At 42.9% G+C, this 22,043-nt stretch overlaps 1 protein-coding gene across 4 annotated transcripts in view; it reads right to left on the bottom strand.

Annotated features, from left to right (window-relative positions):
* The window catches only part of APIP (APAF1 interacting protein), a 32,954-nt gene that overhangs the window by 6,540 nt on the left and 4,371 nt on the right, over positions 1 to 22,043 (bottom strand). The window contains exons 2-4 of one of the 4 annotated variants that reach the window (XM_046643945.1): positions 8,120 to 8,161; positions 5,225 to 5,241; positions 56 to 104 (exon numbers count right to left, since the gene is read on the bottom strand). In XM_046643945.1, coding sequence (XP_046499901.1) covers positions 56 to 104; positions 5,225 to 5,241; positions 8,120 to 8,161 — 108 coding nt within the window. Of the gene's footprint in view, positions 1 to 55; positions 105 to 5,140; positions 5,242 to 8,119; positions 8,162 to 22,043 lie in introns of all 4 variants that reach the window. The other 3 variants (XM_046643943.1, XM_046643946.1, XM_046643944.1) reach the window with 3 other exon arrangements.

Below are 22,043 nucleotides of genomic sequence, written 5' to 3'. Positions count from 1 at the left end.
TAATTGAGTAGAGAAGAAAAGACATCTGAGTTTCAGGAGGACCCCTTTACCATACCTGAATCCGCTCCTTCTGCACTCCTGATGGAGCAATGTAGATTTCATTGCTGGTAACACAAAATGTAGAAATTGGTATTTATTTAACTCTAATGTTCTGCTTTTGCACAAAGTGTATCTTTGTAGTACAATCGTTATGTTCTTTACAAATCAAGTCCCACAGACAGCTGCTTGATTAAGGGTGTAGGCTGCACAGAAAGAGTACAAGTTACCACAGTGCCTTTGTACTGCCCACGACACAGTAAAACACGGATAGCTGCTTTTGTCTTCCATGTCCTCATATATATATTTCTTTATTTCATCTTATAGTGGAAAATCAAGGGTAACCAGGCTTTCATCTGGTTAGGGAAAATAAAATTCTGAAAATGCAAGTCTTTCCCATCTTGAAGCATGAATAAGCAGGGTTTATCCTACTATACGTGAGATACAGTTATTCTAGAATCCAATTGGGGAAGATAGGCTCACCAGGAGTACACTTCTGTCTTGCAAGGAATCAGGTTAATTTTATTGTTTGAAATGCTCTTATGATAAAACACGACGTTCAGAGACCTCTGCTGGACAGTTTACTAAATTACACGTTAATACTGGGCTACCTTCTGGGTGGGACAGGATACTTCCTATTTGAAAAGCACATCTGTCTTGTGAAAATATTTGGTAATAAAGCTAGCACAATTGCAAAAGCTACAAATGTAACAGAATGGCTCTGTCTGGAGATCTCTGTTGCAGGATGCTGTGCTAAGAGATGCTAAAACCCTACCATCACCACAAGGTGCCCTCAAATTTGATTTGGAAATTAAGTCCAAAATCGTCCCTAAATTCTCTTCGCTCTCAACAAGGTCCTCTGACTCATTTATCAGTTTCAGTTGCTGCCAGACGGCATTAAAGAGCTGCCACATATGTGCAAAGGAGGGAAACGCCAGCCCCTGCACACCCAGCCTCTGCCACTGAGGCATGGACACAGGGACATCAAATAATATTAACTGTTTCGCGTGAAAATGAGGATGACGGCCCAGACCGAATCGAGCTGTCAAAGCTTAGGGGACTAACCAAACTATAGACTTGCAACTGACAAAAACGTGGAGTCCACTGGTAAATTAGGGTCTAGGACACAGAAGCCTGACCATGGAGTGAGAACCAGAACACAGTGAGCTACCGGCAGGCATCTGCTTCCACGAAGTAGCCAGTGCTGTAGAGCTCTGTGCTAAGAACCAGAGAGGCCCTCCTCTGCACTCAGCGGGAACGGGCAGGGCCTTTCACACCACCACGTATCCAGACCTTCTGTCCTCGGGAACACAGAAGAAACTCTAGAATCCCGTGCGTTACACAGGCTAATCACCACCACTGGTAAGTGGGCTCGTAGGTCTTCTTGTGTGGGGAGAAATTTATGCAGCCCTGGAAACAGACCCAAATAAAGTACGAAGCAATCTTATGGTAAGTAAAATAAAATAAAACCCATTTACAAAGTAGGAAAATCCAGGGTATTTATTCTGTTTATTCAAGTGATTTGGTATGATAGGTCTGGGTTTTTTTTTGGTGAGGAAGATTGGCCCTGAAGTTAGCTCAGGGCCAATCTTCCTCTACTTTGCATATGGGACGCTGCCACAGCACAGCTTGATGAGTGGTGTCTAGGTCTGTGCCCGGGATCTGAACCTGTGAACCCTGGGCTGTTGAAGCAGAGTGCACGAACTTAACCACTGCACCACTGGACTAGCCCGCTAGGTCTGCTTTTTATTACTGCCCTTGCAAAATGGAAATCAGTTTAGACTTTTGTCAACTTTGGGTAATTAAAAGATTAGCTAAATAGGTTTTAGAAAAGACATATTTACATCCACAAAGAAGGAGATACCTGGATAAACGTACAAAGATGACAGAGCTCTTGTTTTAGGACGGAAACATGCCAGAGACTAAAAGAGAAGCGTTCACTTGGTGCCGTAAGCCACAGACAGACGGCATTTTGAATTTCAAGGTATTATTTGGAATTTATTTCTCTCTGCTCTTTCACTATGTGCTAAGTGGGAGGACAAAACCCAAGAGCTCACAACACATCCATGGTCAGTTGCTTCTGTCTTTTTCTTTTTTCTTTTGTTTTTTTTGAGGAAGATTAGCCCTGAGCTAACTGCTGCCAATCCTCCTCTTTTTGCTGAGGAAGACTGGCCCTGAGCTAACATCCGTGCCCCTCTTCCTCTACTTTATATGCGGGATGCCTACCACAGCATGGCGTGCCAAGTAGTGCCGTGTCTGCACACAGGACCCTAACCGGCGAACCCCAGGCCGCCGAAGTGGAACGTGCGCACTGAACCGCTGTGCCACCGGGCCGGTCCCTCAGTTGCTTCTGTTTTTACTTACCATGGAGTCATTAAAAAAAAATCAACCGTCTTGTCTACAATATGGGTTTACTAATTTTAATTCTACGAGAGTGCAAGAGGATTACTGTGTCTGATACATACCAATATTACGCTGTGAAAGCAGGAAATGCTAAATCTGAATGGTAAGGACCCAAGCTAAACACAATGGCTGCTGAGTATCCTGGAATTGCCTTGTTTACTGTTATTTTCTTGGTCCTCCATTTCCTCCTTCCATTTAACTCTTCAAAATGTCTTAAGCTGTCTTTTATACACATCTTTTGGTACCACACATCAAAAGCATAAGCTGGAATGGTATCAGCAAATCATGGAATCAGCAAATAATTTCATACTCCCAAAGATCTTATTGTCAGTATTATTCTGGAAACATAATCTATTGGGTTTGCACTACATTCCAAATTTATTTGCTCTAAGTATCAAAGAAAACCAAACTTTCGCTAACAACATGAGAATAATATTGCTGATAAAGTTACTGACGTGGGCTTATGACTCATTTAAATATTAGGGAAAAATTAATCATTTTACTATAAAAAACCTATTTTACTCCGTAATGTAAAAATTTAACAGATTCCAAACATAGTGCCATAAAATTGTGGCTGTTTCCAGCTGCGACCTCAAGGAGGTGCTCCTCACCCACTAAGAATCTAAGGAAAAAGCATTTTACACAGATGATGCAACTTTCCTATAAACTGAGGGTAGTGCTAGGAAAGCCACTTAATTTTAAAAGGTGCCAGTGAGTATTTTCTGGCGACCACATGCAATTTCAGTGCATAGATTAGTAAAATTCTGCTAGAAAGAATACAGTCCTTTCATCATTAAAAAAACTCCTCTTGAGATTTTCAATGGCCCTTTATCTGAATTCCGCTATTTTTAACTTTGCTGTTTTTTTAAAGAGCCAGTGAAAAATGGTTACTTTAACTCAGTCTGGTAGAAAACTCTATTTCATACCTACACAAACTATTTAACTACATGCAAATAAAAAGTAGTTACCTAAAGGCAACATTTAGAATATGATTTATTATAAATAGAGCTGAAAAACCAAATTACTGGAATTCAACTCCTAAATGAATAAATGAAACAACAAATGTTATCAAAAGCACTTTGCTGTCAACAGATCAACTTGAAAGTTTTGCCAAAATAATCTGAAAGCCTGCAAAATGCCGAACGGACATGTGAGTGCTGGGTTGACGGTGAGAGGTGGTGCGCATGGACGTGCGGTGTCCCGTGGCAGCAGAGCGCGTCCCTACCTCCCTGAGGTCAGCTGTGACTAAGGCCCCTCCTGTCACCTCCCACAGCACAATTAATATTCACGAGCTACTTGGTGATTTGGAACGCGAAATTGCAACTGTGTCATCTAGTGGTGTGCCGTGAAATCCTTTTGTTCAAAGTGCTCTGCTTGTATTCTGCTTTTCACTCCTTTCTGCACAACGCAGCCTCCTTGCGGGCGGCACTACATACATTCAATAGTAAATATGGAAGTGATCCAGTTTGTTAAAGAAAGATAGAAACCAAGTCACTCAGTTTACTACTCAGCCTCCAGACAATAATATTCCTAAAACATTTCAGGAGGAAAAGCAATAATCCTCCTCCAGAAACAGTTGCGAGAACGAGATTCCACCTGTCTTTACTCTAAGTTCTTTCTCTCTTCATCCTCTTGGAGGAAAGACACCGTATCCATGTGATGAACAACTAAATACTATTCATTCCTGTTTCTACTTAAGTCCAGCACCTCGTACCTCGCCTTGGCCTCTGAGGAACACAGCCCAGCAGGTGCCGTGTCCGTTAAGAAGGATACATGCGCTTAGAAAGGCCTATTGCCTTTGACTCAAGAAAATGTAGTTTTTAGGATTTTTAATGGTTTCATTTGTATTTAAGTGACTTTAAAATATGTATCTAAACCTTTGAAACGAACCCTGTCTACCGAGATGGGATCCTTTATAATTCCAGACGTATGAACATATGAACAGACAGCAGTCCCCTCTTATCCACGGGCAACAGGTTCTGAGACCCCCGTGGACGCCTGAAACCGTGGATAGTACTGAACCCTATGTATACTACACACACACAGCTATGAGAAGGCTTAACTTCCAAATTAGGCACAATAAGACATTAACAATAATAAGTAATAATAAAGTTGGCTTTGGGACCATTAGTAAGTAAGAAAAGGGATACCTGAACACAAGCCCTGCAATACTGGGACAGTCGATATGATCACCGAGACAGCTACTGAGTGACTAACAGGCAGGCAGCCAACACAGTGTGGACACCCCGCACACAGGGATGCGCCCTGGGAGGGATGGTGTGCAATTTCATTGCACTGCTCAGAACGGTATGCGATTCAAAACTTATGAATTGTTTATTTCCATTTTTAACATCTTCGGACCACAGTTAACCAAGGGGAACTGAAACCCCAGACAGTGAAACCCCAGGTGAGGTGGGACTAAAGGCAGCACGTTACTTAACTCTTGTACTCCAAAGACGGAGGACCAAACTATCCTGATTAGAAATCGTGGTTCTTAAATCCTGAGATATTTATGATAACCGCAACTTCTGCACACTTTCCACTCAGTTATGCAAACGACCATTTCTCCACTTAGACACTAAACGCCCTCAGTGCCACCTAGCACTGCTCCTCACTTGTTCTCCGGACACAGCCCACGTTACGCTCTCGGCGGTCGACTTAAGTGGCGCATTCTCAGGAATGAAACCAGCCAGAGACTCACCCCCGCTTCAAGCTCACCCCTCCTCCAGTGCCGGTCACCCAGCCCAAGTGGTAAAACTGTCTGCAAAGCTCCGGGATCAGGTACCTTGGATGTTCCATGTCCTGAGAAAGAAGACAATGATGTTTACCAAGTGATGATTCTAGCTGACCTCTCTATTAAGAAGCCAATTTAAGGAAGTTTAAGAAAACCTGCCATAGAGAGGGTACAGTGAGGGAGAAAACTATTCCGAAACATACTTTATGGTTTTAACATTTAGGAAGTGGATCTACTATGTTATCTGGCAGCCTGGGATTATTGAGTGCAGGGCCATACAATCCGACACTATGGAATAGGCTGCAGGGACAAGGTGGGGAGATGCCCAGCAGCCGTTACAACGTCTCTACCGAAAGGTGGAAGCAAAACAGGCTCTGGTGCTGGAATGCACACGCTCCGGGTTGTCCAGAACATCTCTCTATGTAAAACACCTCAATCAATTAAGTTACAACATGCATATGAGATAGTCTCACGGTTGTTTGTTCATATTCTGTGTTGGTTCAATTTTATTTTTATTCTAAAATGTCCCATCTTTTTTCCATAGTGATTGGATTATTTTCTCTTATTACAAAAGCAATTAATACTCATTATGGTATATAAAGTCAAAAAAATAACATAAAAAAGCAGACACACAGAAACAACCACAACTAAGACTTACTGGGCCATTTCTATGAAGATATGTGTATACAGGAACAGACGTATATATGTTGGGATAAACATCGAGCCTTATTTTTATATAAGTCTAAACATTACTTCTTTAGGGAAAAAACCACCCAAGTTTCTCCCTCTTTTTTAAAGTTAAAATTAATGAAAACGAAAACAATAAAGAAGAAATACAATGCATTCCATTTTTGGCAATATGATATACAACCCTTACCTTGAAAACAAAGAATGCTGAATAAATTATTTAAAAAACTATTTCAAAATAAATTGCTGAGCTGGCAAGAAAGCCAGGTGTCACGGGGCCATAACAGAAATGAGAGCGAGACTACCAGGTGGGAGGTGAGTGCCAAGCCCCAATTTCCCTGAAGTCTGTGCAAGCCTCTGGCCATCTCCAGCTTCAAGTCTGACAGCAATACAAGGCACCAGGCACCGAGACAAAACCCAGGGCGTGCTCAAAAGGGGGCATCTAACAGAAACCCCACAGAAGCCTGGGAACCCAGGGCTGCACCCTCAAGATGCAGGCAGACGAGAAACAGACCCACTGTGCAGAAAAGCAGGCAAAGAAACTGAGCCATATGATTCATCCTGCCACTGGGTAAGGAGGAAAAACGTCTTTGGGTCCAAAGAGGGGTTACTATTGAACAGGCTGAATTTTCAGCTACTCATGCACCACGTAATGACATTTCAGTCAACAATGGACTGCATACATGACAGTGGCTCCCTAAGATTAGTCCCATAGAGCCTAGGTGTGTCGTAGGCCACACCATCTGGGTTTGTGTAAGTGCACTCTGCAATGTTCACACAACAACGAAACTGCCTAAGGACGCGCTTCTCAGAGCGTGTCCCTGCTGTTAAGTGTGGGTGACTGTACTTAACTCGATACCTGAACTTACGATGCTTCTCCAAGTTCACTGCTAATATTTTACATATACATTTGATTTTAGGTAAGTATTATGAATGATAATTTGATGGAGTGGCCTTCAAAAAAAAATTAAGAACCAGGGAACGTTAAAATATTTTAAAGTTCTGGTTCAACGGAGGCTGAGGAGTTAACAGACACGACGTCAAAGCCACGTTACCCCATTCACTGCTTACATGACTGCTGGTCTCATTCCACTCGTCCGTAAGATGGGAACAGCGTGAGAATCAAAGTGAGATGAGACGGATATACAGCACACAGCAAGGTGTGACACAGTCAATGTTAGCTTCCTTCCCATTTTAATGAGTTAAAAATTCTTGAATTAATAATAAAGCTACGCTGATTTTTCTTATATCTGTCCTTACAAAAGGTAGCCAAAATTATTCATGGCTTGTATAATCTGCTATTTCCTCTTTTATGGATATAAACAATATTTTAATTGTATACAAAAGTAGAGCTAATGAGAAGATTTCTGCAGCTTTCCAATCCTCCACACCACCAATCTGCACAGCAAGTCCAAACATTACAGGAAACGGCCTGTCATTACGGGCCTCCCCTCCCCTGTCTCTTCCAGTCCTGAGGCACCAGAGGACCAGCCAGCTTCAGGCTGCAGGAAGAGCAACAACCAGGCAGTGGTTGTTAACAAAGTTTCATTCAGTTGTTCAAACCCACAAAATTATTATTTCAAGGTAAATAATCACTTGGCAGCGGGAACCAACAGAGATATGGTTGGTAAAAACACAGTCATTTAAATTGTCCAGAATGATGAGACCATGCATTTTAACAAAACTTGATCAGAAGGGAAGGCCATTATTTAGTTCTCCCTTGAACGTCGATCCTTTAACTCGTGTCTTATTGCTACATCTGGTTTTCAATTAGAATAAGAAGTTTTTGGAAAGATGCATCTAGAGATGGGTTACAACCAACTGCTCACAGTACAAGTTCTATTCTGTGTGAGGGAGAAACATTTAACTATTTTGTATATATTAAAAACATTAAAGTCTAAAAAGTTTTTGAACCAATACCCTATTTTTCCAAATCTTCAACCTAGTCATTGTAGGGACGTGAGCTGTGACTGTCCCTGAGGCACCTGCTCACAGCCAGCGGGGGCTCTAACCCCTGCCCCGCCTTCTCGTTCTATGGAAGCACCACAGAGGCGTGCACTGCTCCAAGAGAGGCCTTCCCGGGGACTCTCGTACAAACAAAGTAAACACAGGTCAAAGATATGACTTAACCCATCAATGAACGAGGGAACCACAAAGATGTTACAACTGGTTCCAAAGAGGATTCAAAACACATGTGCACACACACAAGAACCAGGAATCCTGGATTTACAAATAAAAGCCAAACAGGACCACACCCACCTGGCAGCAGTAAGCTGAGTCGCCATAACATGACTGGCATTTCTGTGAACAATAACCATCTGCATTACTGTCAGCAGCCCACAACTTACGGAGCTGTAAAGTAGCTAAAGACGGCCCCAAGACACCTAGTAATCTTTTTTGCCCATTTCAGGCTTTCACAACTTTTCCTGACACTGGCCTCAGGGAGGGACTGGATGCAGGAAAGCCAAGCTGTCAGCGTTTCCGTCTTCGGTCTATTTCTTCCTGCACATCTGTTTCACTCTCCTCTCTGTGCATACTGGTTGTCTTCGCTTCGCCTCTACTCAAAGCCTTAATTCTCCCTTCCACCCTCACCACACTTACAAACTGTTCTTCACATCAGTTAAGCACTGACCAGACCTGGAGCCTAGCTTCCGCTTTGACCCCCACTAGCTGAGTGCCCCAAGGCAGGTCAGTGACTCTTCCTGGGTATCAGTCTCCTTATGTTAACAATCTGGATCAGTGATTCCCACACTTGCGAATTTCATGACCAGTAGTTTTGTTGTTGCTGTTTTTTTAAATTTTAGGGACTGACATAAGGTTGCCAAGTTATGACATTAATTATATTTAACCATCTACTATCACCTTCTTCAAAAACGAAAGTGCATTTTTAACATAAAAAGAGTAGGAAAGATGAAGAAAAGGTAAAAGGTAGTCTTCAGGATAAAAGGTAGTCCTTTAATTGAATGCAATTAATTTTGTGAAATTAACGTTTTCATTGTCCTTATTTTTCTTATTTTGCACCGGTTGAGGGAGAACTCTTCCAGGGACTCAGATGGGGAGGATTAAGGCTGTCTTATCCCATTTGGTCTCCTTGCCCACAATCCTCCTACCTCACCGGCTTAGCCTCACTCTACTATCAGCACTAAAACAATATACTACTTGGATCACTGAACTCCATTCCTCAAATCATTTAATGTGCAAATGCCACCTCCTTGGTCCGTTATTGAAGTCCTTCTGCTTTCCTGCCCCACCTTAACTTTTCAAATACTTTCTTTCACTTTTTTACATAAACCTCGGTTCTCTTCAGCCTAGCTGTGACACTCAACCTCCAGGATGGATCTTAATGACCCCCGCCTCCTGGTAGTCAGGCCCTGGTGTATCGTCCCTTCTCCCATGGTCCCTGGCTGGTCTGTGCAACCACAGACTACGGCAGAAGTGACAGTATATCCCTTCTGAGATTAGGCTATGGAAGACTGTAGTTTCTCTCTTGGTTGCTCTCTTTTGGATCACGTGCTCTGGGGGAAGCCAGCTGCATGTAAGGGTACTCAGACAGCCTGTGCAGAAGACCATGCAGCAAAGAACCGAGACCTACGGCCAATAATCCTGAGGAACAGAGGACGTGCCAACCACCACGAGGGCTCTGGGAAACAGATCCTCCAGCCACAGTCAGGCCTTGACTACCACCCTATGAGAGACCCTGTACCAGAACGCCAAGCTAAACTCTCCTGGATTCCTAATCCACAGAAACTGTGTGTGACAATAAACGTTGGGTTTTAAGCCTACATTTTGGGGTACTTGTTACGCAGCAATAACTAAGACATATCTTCTTGCCAGCCAAGAACACGTCTTTTTTTCTTTGCACTGTTATTGCTCGTGCTGGATCTCCAGTCGTCCCAACTCTAGCTGTCCACTCCTGCTTGTCGGCTCTACACCAGGCTGCCTACCTACTTCCCCTCTGACTCCTCCTCTCATCCTCTCGGCAGGAAGCGATCAGTCCTCCCTGGAACTCTGTGCAGAGCACGTGCTTTATGTATTTTCCCTTGGGTGCTTATTGCAGAGCCCTCTCAGCCATTCGTTCAGCAAACTTACACTGAAGGCCCTGAAGAAATAAACACAAGTAAGATCAAGTCCTTACCTTTGAGGAGCTCACAATCTAGTGAAGAAGCTAATTAACAGGAAACGACAAAGCAATATATAGTGCAAGACGGTCTAGGGCATCACGGGAGCAGAAGCTACTGGTGGGCGGGAGCAGGAGTTGGGAAAAGCTTCCCAGAGGAGATGGCCGAGCAAAGTCTTAATGAAGGACGGGGGGAGTAGGTGCGTAGGTGAAGAGGAGAAAGGGCCTTTCAGACACAGAGAACTCTCAGTAGTCGGAACTGTTGTAAGTTAGGTTCTGTGGGATGGAGGGGGAAGGGAGGGAGGGTATAAAGGTCTTCCATGCCATGCACAGGAGTTTAGACTTTATGTTATAGATGGTTGAAAACCACGAGCAGTTTTACTATTTTTTTTAACCATTTTTTTTATTGGGTTATTGATAGGTTACAATCTTGTGAAATTTCACTTGTACATTAATGTTTGTCAGTCATGTTGTAGGTGCACCACTTCACCCTTTGTGCCCACCCCCCACCCCACCTTTCCCCTGGTATCCACTAAACTGTTCTTGGTCCATAGTTTTAAATTCCTCATATGAGTGGAGTCATACACAGATCATCTTTCTCTCGCTGGCTTATTTCACTTAACATAATTCTCTCAAGGTCCATCCATGTTATTGCAAATGGAATGATTTTGTTCTGTTTTGCAGCTGAGTAGTATTCCATTGTATATATGTACCACATCTTCTTTATCCATTCGTCTGTTGATGGGCACTTAGGTTGCTTCCACATCTTGGCTATTGTAAACAGTGCTGCAATAAACATTGGGGTGCACAGGACTTTTGGGATTGCTGACTTCAAGCTCTTTGGATAAATACCCAGTAGTGGGATGGCTGGATCGTATGGTAGTTCTATTTTTAGTTTTTGGAGGAATTTCCATACTGTTTTCCATAGTGGCTGCACCAGTTTGCATTCCCACCAGCAGTGTATGAGGGTTCCTTTTTCTCCGCAACCTCTCCAACATTTGTTGCTATCAGTTTTAGATATTTTTGTCATTCTAACGGGTGTAAGGTGATATCTTAGTGTAGTTTTGATTTGCATTTCCCTGATGATCAGCAATGATGGGCATCTTTTCATGTGCCTATTGGCCATCAGTATATCTTCTTTGGAGAAATGTCTGTTTATGTCTCCAGCCCATTTTTTGATTGGGTTGTTTGATGTTTTGTGGTTGAGTTGCGAGAGTTCTTTATATATTATGGATATTAAGCCTTTGTCAGATATATGACTTGCAAATATTTTTTCCCAGTTAGTGGGTTGATTTTTTGTTTCAATCCTGTTTTCATTTGCCTTGAAGAAGCTCTTTAATCTGATGAAGTCCCATTTGTTTATTCTTTCTATTGTTTCCCTTCTCTGAGAAGGCATGGTGTCCGAAAAGATTCTTTTAATACTGATGTCAAAGAAAGCACGAGCAGTTTTACATAGAAGATGACATGATCAGATGTTGTTTCTGCAACATTTCTACAGCGGCAGTGGGGAGAAGCGACTGAAGGGTGACGACTGAGGAGGCAAAAGACCGGACCTTTAAGGAGGCTGTGGGAACATTTCAAAATGACGTTGTAAGGCAGTGATGGTGGAGGTGGATTTGGAAGATAGTTAAGAAATTAAAAAGAAAGGATGGACTTTGGGTGAGAAAACTGAAGAAAACAACGTCTTCAAGGAATTCCAAGTTTTTGGTTGGCTAAGTAGCTGAGTGGGGAGTGACGCCATTCACTGGGATGCCAGCCGTGAATATTACTGACTGCTTACACATGCCAAGCCCTTCCTGGGAGTCAGCCACGGACAAGACAAAGTCCCTGCAGTGAAGGTTACACTCTAGGGGCAGTTTAAAGAAGCAAACAGAAGAACAAACGAATAACTGAGCTGGATAAATAGAAAGAAGCAAAGAGGGAACTTAGAGAAAAACTGCAGAGATTAAACTCCCCCCCCCCCGCTCCAGTTTTATTGAGATATAACTGATATACGAGATCAACTTTGATTAAGGCAGTTAAGGAAGGCCTCTCTGAGCAGGTGACATTTAATCTAAGGCCTAAAGGATGAGAAACAGCCAGTGTGTGATAAACAAGTGTGTGGGCACACGCAAGGCTGGGCAGAGGAAACAGCAGGTGAGAAGGCCCTGGAGCGAGAAAGTACTCGGCATGTTTACGGAAGAGAAAGAAGAGCAGCTGACTCGAGCAGCGTTGAAGGTGTGCCGAGAGTGACAGCGGATGAGTTTGTAGGGAACAGATCATGAAGCGATTTGAAAGCCGTGCTGATGAGAACAGACCTTCCAGAAGGGAATGGACTCACGGTAAGAGACAGGGAGAGAAACGACTTCAGAAGGTGGGAGGGGATGGAGACCCTGACAAGTGGGAGGATGGGGCTTCTTCCATTTTATGAAATGGGAGGATGGGGTTATGTTCAGGCAGATCTGTAGGTTTTATGGTAGGAAGGTGAGGAAGTTCATATGTAATGACTTCTGTTTTCTTAAGAATAAACACAGTCTTCAGCTGAGTGAGAGCGTGGGGACCGGGCATGAAAGCTTTGAAGAGAGAATGAAAGGTGTCCACTGGTCATTTCAGGGAGCGGGACAGTGAACTACCAGGGAAACGCAGGAGGGCTGCTGGGCAGCATCAAGAGCCAATTTGAGGCTGAAATCTTGAATATGAAGTGAGGACGGGCAGCATAGCTGTGGAATTTTCTGCAGCAATGTCCAGCAGCTCAGTGCAATCACAGAGAGGATGGATGGCAGGGTTCATCAAGGGTTGGGTCTTGCTAGGTCAAGTGCATTTGTAAATCAGGTCAACCACGGCCTTGAGCAACAAGTGTTTCACTAGACAGGGTGTAGAAGCCAGATCGCAATGGGTTGGGAGGTGAATGAAACTTAGAAATTCCAAGGACTCTTGCACAAGTGTTGCTACCAAGGCTAGACAGGGAAATAGAAGGGAAACCTGGTTAATAGAGTCTTCTTTCACGTGTCAAGAGGTGAGATTAGGGAACCAGGAGAGGCAAAGGCCTAACCAACAGGCCAGTCTCTGTGCAGACAGAAGCAGCTGGGACTAGGAGGCAGGGGTCTCAGACAGGAGGAAGAGCAAAGACGCAGGTAAGCATGTACGAAGACAGCCAATGAGAAGAACAGCCAGCACTTACTGAGTGCTCATTGTACGCCAGGCACTATTCTAAAGGCTTTGTTTGTGTGGACAACTTTCCTTGATCCTTATAACAACCATATAATAATTTGTCCAAGACCAACCAGATAACAACTGGCAGAACCAAGACTTGAAGGCAGGCAGTCTGATCCTAGATGCCTAGTTCTTAGCCTTTACATTATAATGGAGGTGGGAAGAGGAAGAAACTGAATGAAGTTAAGAAGTTCAACCTAATAGCTTCTAGTTTCTCGTGATTTTGGAGGCAAGGTCATCTGCGAAGCAGGCTTGGGGAAGAGGATGAGGTGAGACGGTGAGGTTTTGGGATAGCTCCTTAGGGGACTGTGAAAGAAGCTCCCCAGAGGACTGCCATGAGGTGGTCAGGGGCTACATGCAGCAGGATACCAGGATATCTGTAGACACAAATGTATGTAGTGAGTGACCCCCTCCCCCCATCCCTTGGGGGTCTGGGAGGGAGGCATTCAAGTAAAGGCAATTGTTTATATAAAGAATGTATGGAGGATCCTTCACCACAAGCGTGTGGGGTGAAGGGGCAGTGGCTGGGCAGGGAAGGATACGGCCACGGGAATGGGTAGCGGGAGGGGAGGGTGAAGATTGACCATGAGCTCAAGGAAAACAGAGGAAAGGGTATTGGATGGCACTGCGTGGTGGCACTATCAAAAACAAACATTTTCCAGGGTTAACACACATATGAGATACTGTGACAGGTAAAGTAAGATTTAAAAAAAGCAGCCGTTCTTGGTTCATCTCCCCAACTATGCGCAGCCCCCTAAAGGGTAGGAGACATCCTCTTGATACACAGATAAACCTACCAAGTGCTTTGCTCAACACACATTGGGTGAATTAAGAGCACCTCTCTCACATGAAGAGAAGTCCTCCATCAGAGGTTACAAACCGGTACCTTACGGATGGAATCAGGCTTACGGGAAGTGGGGTATTTGACCTATACAGTGCTCACACAGAATCTGAGCCAACATTCAAAAATCAGATTTCACACAAAATCGGAATTTCTAGCTTCCCTTAAAGAAGCAGAACTTAGACAAGGGGCCCACACTCCCACACAGCAAAAAGGCTGGAGTTGTGTGGCGCTGCCTCTTAAGACAGAGCACACACTGGCCCTAGGACTTCTTTGTGGACTCCAACTCGAAATCTGGGCCAATCCAAAATGCCGTATTCTCCACAAAGCCTCCTGTGAATCATCATTTGAAAGGACTTTCCCCTGCTTTTGTACTTGCAAAATACTGTGTCCTCCTCCTAAGGAACTTTGTGCTCTTTCTGCCCCCTGCCCCACCAAGTGCTCACGACTGGTCCACAGTATATGTCACTGGTGTGCATTAATAACTAAGTTTCCCCAGGGCAGGGACAGCGACTCATTCATGTTTGCATTTTTCAGAGTCCAGACTTTGTTAACATACAGTTTCTGAGTAAACGCTTTCTCTTTGAGGGAAACACTTCTTGACTTCTGTTGATCAGTTTAAGAGCCTTAAGTAACTCCTTGGGAATTTAATTTCAGAACTGTAAAACCAATTCAGAGATTACTGTTACAAGCTGAGTGTGACCTGAAAATAACAGACTCAGTGCCTAGAGAATCTTTAGGGTATCAGAAGAAAGTCCATGAAACATAAATCAATTGGCAAAGTTTCCAACAAAGAACGATAAAGTAATGGTATTGAAAGGGCTATGAAGGGAGGCAGGTAACATAATACGGGTTCAGAATAGGGTATCTATTAATAAATACAGGGGTCTTGAAAGGGAAGGTTTTGGTGAGCAAGTATCCCAAACCCATCTCCAATCCCGCTCTCTCCTGAGCCTGAGAGCCATCAACACGACAATCTAGTTTCCAGCGCCCCACGCTGAACGCGTACCTCACACTCAGCACGTCCACAACAGGCACGGCGTCAAACCGCTGCTCCTTCCGGTGCTCCTCTGATCAACCACCAGGCCGCAATCACTCCATCAAAACCCCAGAAGGGCTTCTCGGTTCCTTCTCTCAACACACACCTCCAATCAACAACCAAACCCTCCTGACTGTACTGCCTAAATCGCTCCCTCAGGCCGCCGTCGTCTCTGCGGAGATCACTGCCACAGCTTCCCCTCGTGTCCCCAAGCCTCTAGTCTCCAACTCCAGGAGCACCCCCAGGCCTTCGTCAGTCATCTTTTTGATTGTCTCATTGCCCTTGGTATGAAATTTGTTTGTGAGACTCACGTATCAAGCCAAGTTCTGGTGCTAGCTTTCCTTTACAGCCTCATGTATTCCCAAGTCCCACCCCCTACTTTATATTCCAATAAGACCAAACTTCTCTGTAAGAGAGAAGCCACCATGCCATGCTTTTCTCCACCCAGGAAACCCTTACTCCCATTTCACAGTTACATCTTCCTCATCTTTTAGGCCTCAGTTGACACTTTAATATCCTCCTGAGACATTCTCTAACCCATTCAAGTCTGTGTTCCTACAATACCTTGAACTTTCCCATCATAGTACAATGTCACATTGTCATACTGTCCTTATTTCTTGTGAAAATTAATAAAGGGAAACCTCATTTAAAGCGGAGGCAGGAGGCCAGAATGTGCAGCTCCCAGCAGTACCACAGTCAATCACAATTACAGGAAGGACAGTCAGTCACAGACCCCAAGAAGAATTCTCAGCAGGAGAGAACTGTCAGTTACAGGCCTCAACAGGAAAGATGTACATCGCATCTCCTGGAGGAAATCGACTGACTACCTGAGCAACTAAGCCAACAAGAACCTATCATCACCCTGGACTCGTGGTCTCCTCTAATGGAATTTCATTCAAAATGACGTCTCCCAATTTCCTCATCTTTTTCTATACAACGACATTCTCTCCTTTTCTTATTGGACTTGCCTACAGCCTTTGCTATAGCTTGCTTGTCCTAAACTGCAATTTCTCTGAAATTCCTGACTAAACCTATTTTGCTGGTAAACTAAGGACTGTTTTACTTTTTAGGGTAACTCTTACTTTTCTCTCCCACTATACAGCACGCTCTATGGGGGAAGGAACCACAAGCAGCTTGTTCTCTGTTACACCCACAAATGCCTGGCATTCACTAAATATTCGTTGAATTAACCACTTACAGTGGAACGCTCCCTTTCCTTAAGGCTAAAGAAACTGTCGCCCTCAACTGTTCACAAACCTAAAACTACACTCAAACTTTATGACTTCTTGAAACTTTTCTCATTGCTCTGTTTGTTTAGAACCAGGCGCACACACCTGTAGGAGGGGCTAGCACACGCAGTGCACACGCACACCTCGGTGAGTAGCGGAGCTGTGGTGACCCAGCAAGCACAGGCCCCATGGAGGTAGTACTCACCAGTCCGCTCAATTCCAGAGCCCACGGGGAGATGAGAACCTCAGATGTTCTGAAGTTTTAAGGGAAGCCAGAAATGTTCTGAATTTTGAAATGTTGGCTCAAGTTTCTTATGAACAGTGAGTGGAGCAAACATGCCTATTCATCCAACTGTCTGTGGGCCACACTTGGTCTGAGAATTCTAGTTTTTTCTCGGACCCCTTGACTGAGGCTCTCTCGGGCTTCATTTAGACTACGCTTCACTAGGATTTATTTTGGGGGCAGTAACACGTACGCTACTGAAACATCCTGCAATGATTCTAACAGGTTGCTTCTGCTTCCCTCATCTTCCACACACACCTGCCTAAGAAGCACCTTGAGCTGCCTGTCTTGGATCCAACATCTTCTCCCTTTCCGTCCAATCTTCCCTCTCCAGCACTCTGCCCTCAGAGATTCATCTTAGCTATTCCGGGGAAAGTCATTTATTCACACGAGACAGTGGGTGATGTGGACAGTGATAAAAAATGGAGCAAGATATCTCAAGGCTTCTAAAATGGAGCTGGGAGGCTGTGAAGGAAATGGGGCTTACGCATGTACACCACGTCTCTACCCAGATGGAACGGAACTTTTGAACCATACTTTACTATTGTCATCCTGACGTTCTTTGAAGAACTATGCTTTCTCCCATAGATAAGAACTTTCTGCCTTAGAGATGGCCTTAGCAACCGATCACGTATAGCCAAGTAACCAGCTGCTGCCGGCAACAATCCTAAGTTTTGCAGAGCAACCTGTGTGATTTTTCTGTTACAAACCGTCACCTCCTTTGTCTTCCATGGAACACATTTTGGGTCTCTGCCTGAACCTGGGTGTCTCCCAAATTGCAATTCTAATTGCCCAAATACCTGCTATTTGAATTGTAGTGGATTTTTCCGTGGTCGACACTTCTTGGCACAGTCGGCACAATCCAGAGCAACCGAGCCTGACCCCTGGCGCCTCCGCAGATGCAAGGAAGACACCTCCAGGAGGCCCTTGTTCTCCAGCATTCCCACCAGCGAGCCTCGAAGGTCTGGCACTAAGTTCTCCTGGATGCAAACTTCCTACTTTCAGTCGAGGTTCAGACCAGATTTTCTTTGGGCAGATTCTCTGCTTCTGTCCTCAGTCCTCTGGGGGGAGGATTCTGTCCTCGTCTTAACTAGGCTGAGGATTTGGGTTTAAGGACATTTCCTGGTGAGTGTTACTGCAGCTTTAGTAGTTTTCCGCTTTATTTAAGTGGCCACATTCTCTTAAAATTTGAAATTCATCTGTTCTTCATCACCAATGCAGACCTCTTAATTTCTCCTGTTATTCACTGAGGGTCCTCTGACTCTGAAGAAACACTGCTCCTCCTGACCCTCTCTGGGTTGGTTTAGGTGACTGGAAACCGAGCGGAAGTGTCGGGACTGTGTCCGTGACATGCAGCAGTCTTACAGGGCCTCCCGGCAGGAGAACATACCCCGTCCCCGAGTCAGAAGGCACTTCACATGCTCATCCAGAAGGGACACAGAAAGGATTGGTTATCCTAGCACCTTGAGCAACCTGACACCACTCGGTGCTCAGTAATCTCCCAGACACGTAGCAGAGAGACCAACAGCCCATTGGTGATGTTCTGGGAAGTGGTCCTCACACACAGCACATACCTGACCCAGAACATACACCCTCCCGCCTTCATCATCAGAGAACAGCTCTCTAAATTATGAGAAACAACTGTTCTCGAACAACCATAAATTATCAGCTTCCTTCAGGAACCCCAGCTGGATTTATATTTAAAGAATATGGTCCCTCTTCTTGTAACTTTTTACCTCAATGGATCCATATTACCCAAAGATGATTTAAAATTTGCTTGGCCCCAATGGGGCTCATTTGAAATACCTAGTTTATTGGCATGCACGGTCAGAAAATAACAGATCTAAAACCAAGCAAGTGGAAGTGGGTGAACTTCTGAGATAACGTGGAACTGTAATGGCCATTCTGGGGAAGCTGCTTCAGATGAGTCCACCTTAAGGGTCTGCCTTAAAAGAGAGGATTCCAGACTTCTGGGACAAAGGAAAGCATGCTTCGATTGGTATGCAGGAGCTTCTAAAGACAAAAAGACTTGAAAACAACTCTAAAAAGGAGCCCTTGGCTTGCAAAAAAAAAAAAAGGAAAAGAAATCCTTAGTAAAAATCTTAGGCCATCTGAGCAGGTAACTTCAACTTAATCCATCTGCTAGAAACACAATTTGGATCCAACTGTTCTCTTGAATTTCGTACCTGAGACGCGGCTAAAATTTTTAAAGATCTCTGTTTGTGTTTGTCTGTTTGTCTATGTATGTATGTCCCTCTCTCCATTCGATACTTTTCTACCTCTGGATGATATTGCCAAAATTAAACATTTATGTAAATTAAGTATTCCTATAGCTCTCAGAAATATACAAACTAACCCAAATGTTTTTCCAGTTCAAGTGATCTGAGATAATCTTTGATAAAAGATAGTTTAACTTTGTTGGTTTAGTAAAAACAGATATGTCTTCGGAGTTATCGATACTGATTCTAACACAAACACACAACTTTTTCTACCTGGGTTCACTGGCCAGGTAGGCTCCTGCTGTTTCTGTTGTGGAATTTGTCTGCAGGGGGAATGACTTGAGATGATGGTTAACTATTTACTGTCTAATCCAAACGTAATTGTTAAAAAGAAGTGTTAAATAAATGTAAATAAGATAAAACTTTATACTAAATTAAACTAAATAATACATATTCATTGGACATCTAAGTCATTTCCTATGGATATGGCAAGTATACTGAGACACTGATTACTAAATGTAAGTTCTTTTTTTTTTTTTTTTTTTTGGTGAGGAAGATTGGCCTTGAGTGAACATCTGTGCCAATCCTCCTCTATTTTGTATGTGGGATGCCATCACAGCATGGCTTGATGATCAGTGTGTAGGTCTGTGCTGGAGATCAGAGATCTGAACCTGCAAACCACAGGCCACCAAGGCAGAGTGTGAGAACTTAATCACTACGCCACCAGGCCAGCCCCTTGCTTTTCTAATTTTTTTTCAGAAAGAAACACGATATCAGAGTTATCAACAGGCATGTTTTGTACCACATTGAAAAGTTTGCTATAATGAGAAATATGCTTCTAGAAATTATAAACTGTGTTATGGGTTTGCTAATCTGCTACTAGATGCTACTATATGACAGACAGTTCACAACTGCCTGCTTTCTAGTTTTCACTGGAAAGTAAAGATTATAAATAGTCTAAAAAAAAAAACTTGGAAGAAGAGCTGAGAACACAAATGGATCAAAGAGAAAATGTCAGAACACTTAAAGTAACAACCGTAAATTAGCTGTGTGCAAACTGGGTGCACTGCCGCCGAGAGGACGCGGGGAGAGCGGCATGTGCCTCTTTGGAGCAGTAGCCGTGGACTCTCAGGAGAGCGTCCTTCTACTGTGGCAAGATTTACTGTAACTTCTTCTTTTACAAACTATAGCCACATACCAGTGATAAAATATGAGTAACATTTATTTAAACAGAAAATGTACATGGCATCTATATTTATCAAAACAGATAAATGAATAAGATATATCTTCAATTTTATCTATAATATACAAATTTACTATAAACGTACTTATATAAATAGAAGAAAGCGATTTCATAAAATGCAATATAGTATACATGTGTGGCATATACTAAAAACAGGAAATAGATGTCAGTGTATTACATTTTTATTTCACTTATACATATGGTTTTATATATGTAGGTATGTGCTGGAGCATAACATCTACTTTATTTCTTGCTGTGGAATGATCCAACATGTTTGAAAGCCACTGCTCTTATACCACAGTAAACCGAGCAACAGAAGGGTCTACGTGGCCAGATGGAGAAGCCAGCACCCTTCCTGGCCTGCACACGCACAGTGGTAACTCCTCAAGGTCAGGCTTAATCACTCTCTGACAGGCTCAGACTTTGCTGCCTTGTCTTTTCAGATTTACAGCCAGGCAACAACCTTTACTTAAAGGAACTTTCCCCATTTCTTATAACTACTTACAAGGCTGAGGATGCTGGTGGTAGTTTCCCAGGTATTTACAGCTCTGTCATCAGTTTAGAAGTGGTTCCATCTTTCCAATCTTTATTCTGCCTGCTCAACCTAGGGCACCCACTTTAGCAAGAATGTGCGGATCTTGTTGCCTCTGCCTGTTCTGTCATTCTCAGTCTAGCAGAGCAACGTCACGATGAACCTATGGACACAAGCGAATCTCATACTGGAATTTCCAAAGAGCGTATGGTTCATGTGAACTGTATCACACAGTTTATATTTATTTAATGTAATGCATAGGCAATTATGCTATCCTCTAAGAGTAAATCTGTAATAGTTCCATAACAACTGCCTTATATCATTTCTTTCTTTTTTTTTGCTGAGGAAGATTTGTCCTGAGCTAACATCTGAGGCAATCTTCCTCTATTTTGTATGTGGGTCGCTGCTGCAGCGTGGCTGCTGATGAGTGGTGTGAGGTCCCTGCCCAGGAACCGATCAAACCCAAGCCACCAAAGTGAAGTGCACAGAACTTAACCACAAGGCCACTGGGCCGGCCCCCATCATTTCTTTTTTTTCAGCTAAACTCTGTGAAGTTTTTGAAATGAAGAAAATGATTATATATGAAAAGTACACAAGGAAAGTAGGATATGATTTTTCCGTAAGAGAAGGTATGAAGAATGAAGATGTGTTTTTGTTAAATGAAAACAAGAAAGTAATTTTGTCCTAAAATGATTGTTTCAAAATAAGAAAGAAAAAGATAAGATATAAATAGATAAATATAGAAATAGACATAGGAAATAGATATAGAAAGTTGTAGGTTTGTGAAAAAGGAACCTTTAAAAAGAAATTTTGATGTGTAGTCAAGTTGGCTAAAATTAAAATTAATTTATTTAAAAATGAATTTTAATATTAAAAGTACACTGGTCCAAAGTTACAATTCGGTTTTTCTCTATATTAAAGGACAAAGTCTTCTGATTACTGGTCTGCTCTTACTAAGAAATTGTAAAGACAGATTTTGTATCTTGAACGTATCCCGCCTAGGAAACAAAGATTCCGTGTTTTGTCTTTACCAAGTCTTTGATTATTTAGAAACGCTGGGTTTTGCTCAGAACTATGTAACTTTGTGTTTGCCTTAAAAATCTCTGTCACTTTGGTTAAATCGATAATTAAGTACTGTTTCATAAAAATCTGTGATCCTTTTTGATTGAATGTTTTAAAACTTTTTTGATATTTTTTGAAAAACTTTCCAAAAATAAAATTCTAAATAAAGTCTTCGTTTTGAGACCTGAAAGATATTAAACTCATTAGGCCTATCTGATGTTAAGTTACATGGGAAGCATTTTCAAATAAGAAATAACATTAAGCCCTCTTTATGCTAAATCTTTATAAGTATATGTTATAATAGTTCCAGAAATTATGTAAAAATCTTGGAAGTCTAACATGTCCTGGTGTAAAATGTTGTCTGTCATCAAAATTAAGGCTCACGTTGAATATCAAAGCTCCTTAGCTGACTTTCCTGCAAAGGCA

This window comes from Equus quagga, chromosome 17, assembly GCF_021613505.1.
Source record: "Equus quagga isolate Etosha38 chromosome 17, UCLA_HA_Equagga_1.0, whole genome shotgun sequence".
Lineage (NCBI taxonomy): Eukaryota > Metazoa > Chordata > Mammalia > Perissodactyla > Equidae > Equus > Equus quagga.
The sequence above is the reverse complement of the archived record's forward strand: the minus strand, read 5'-3'. Positions and strand labels throughout refer to the sequence as shown.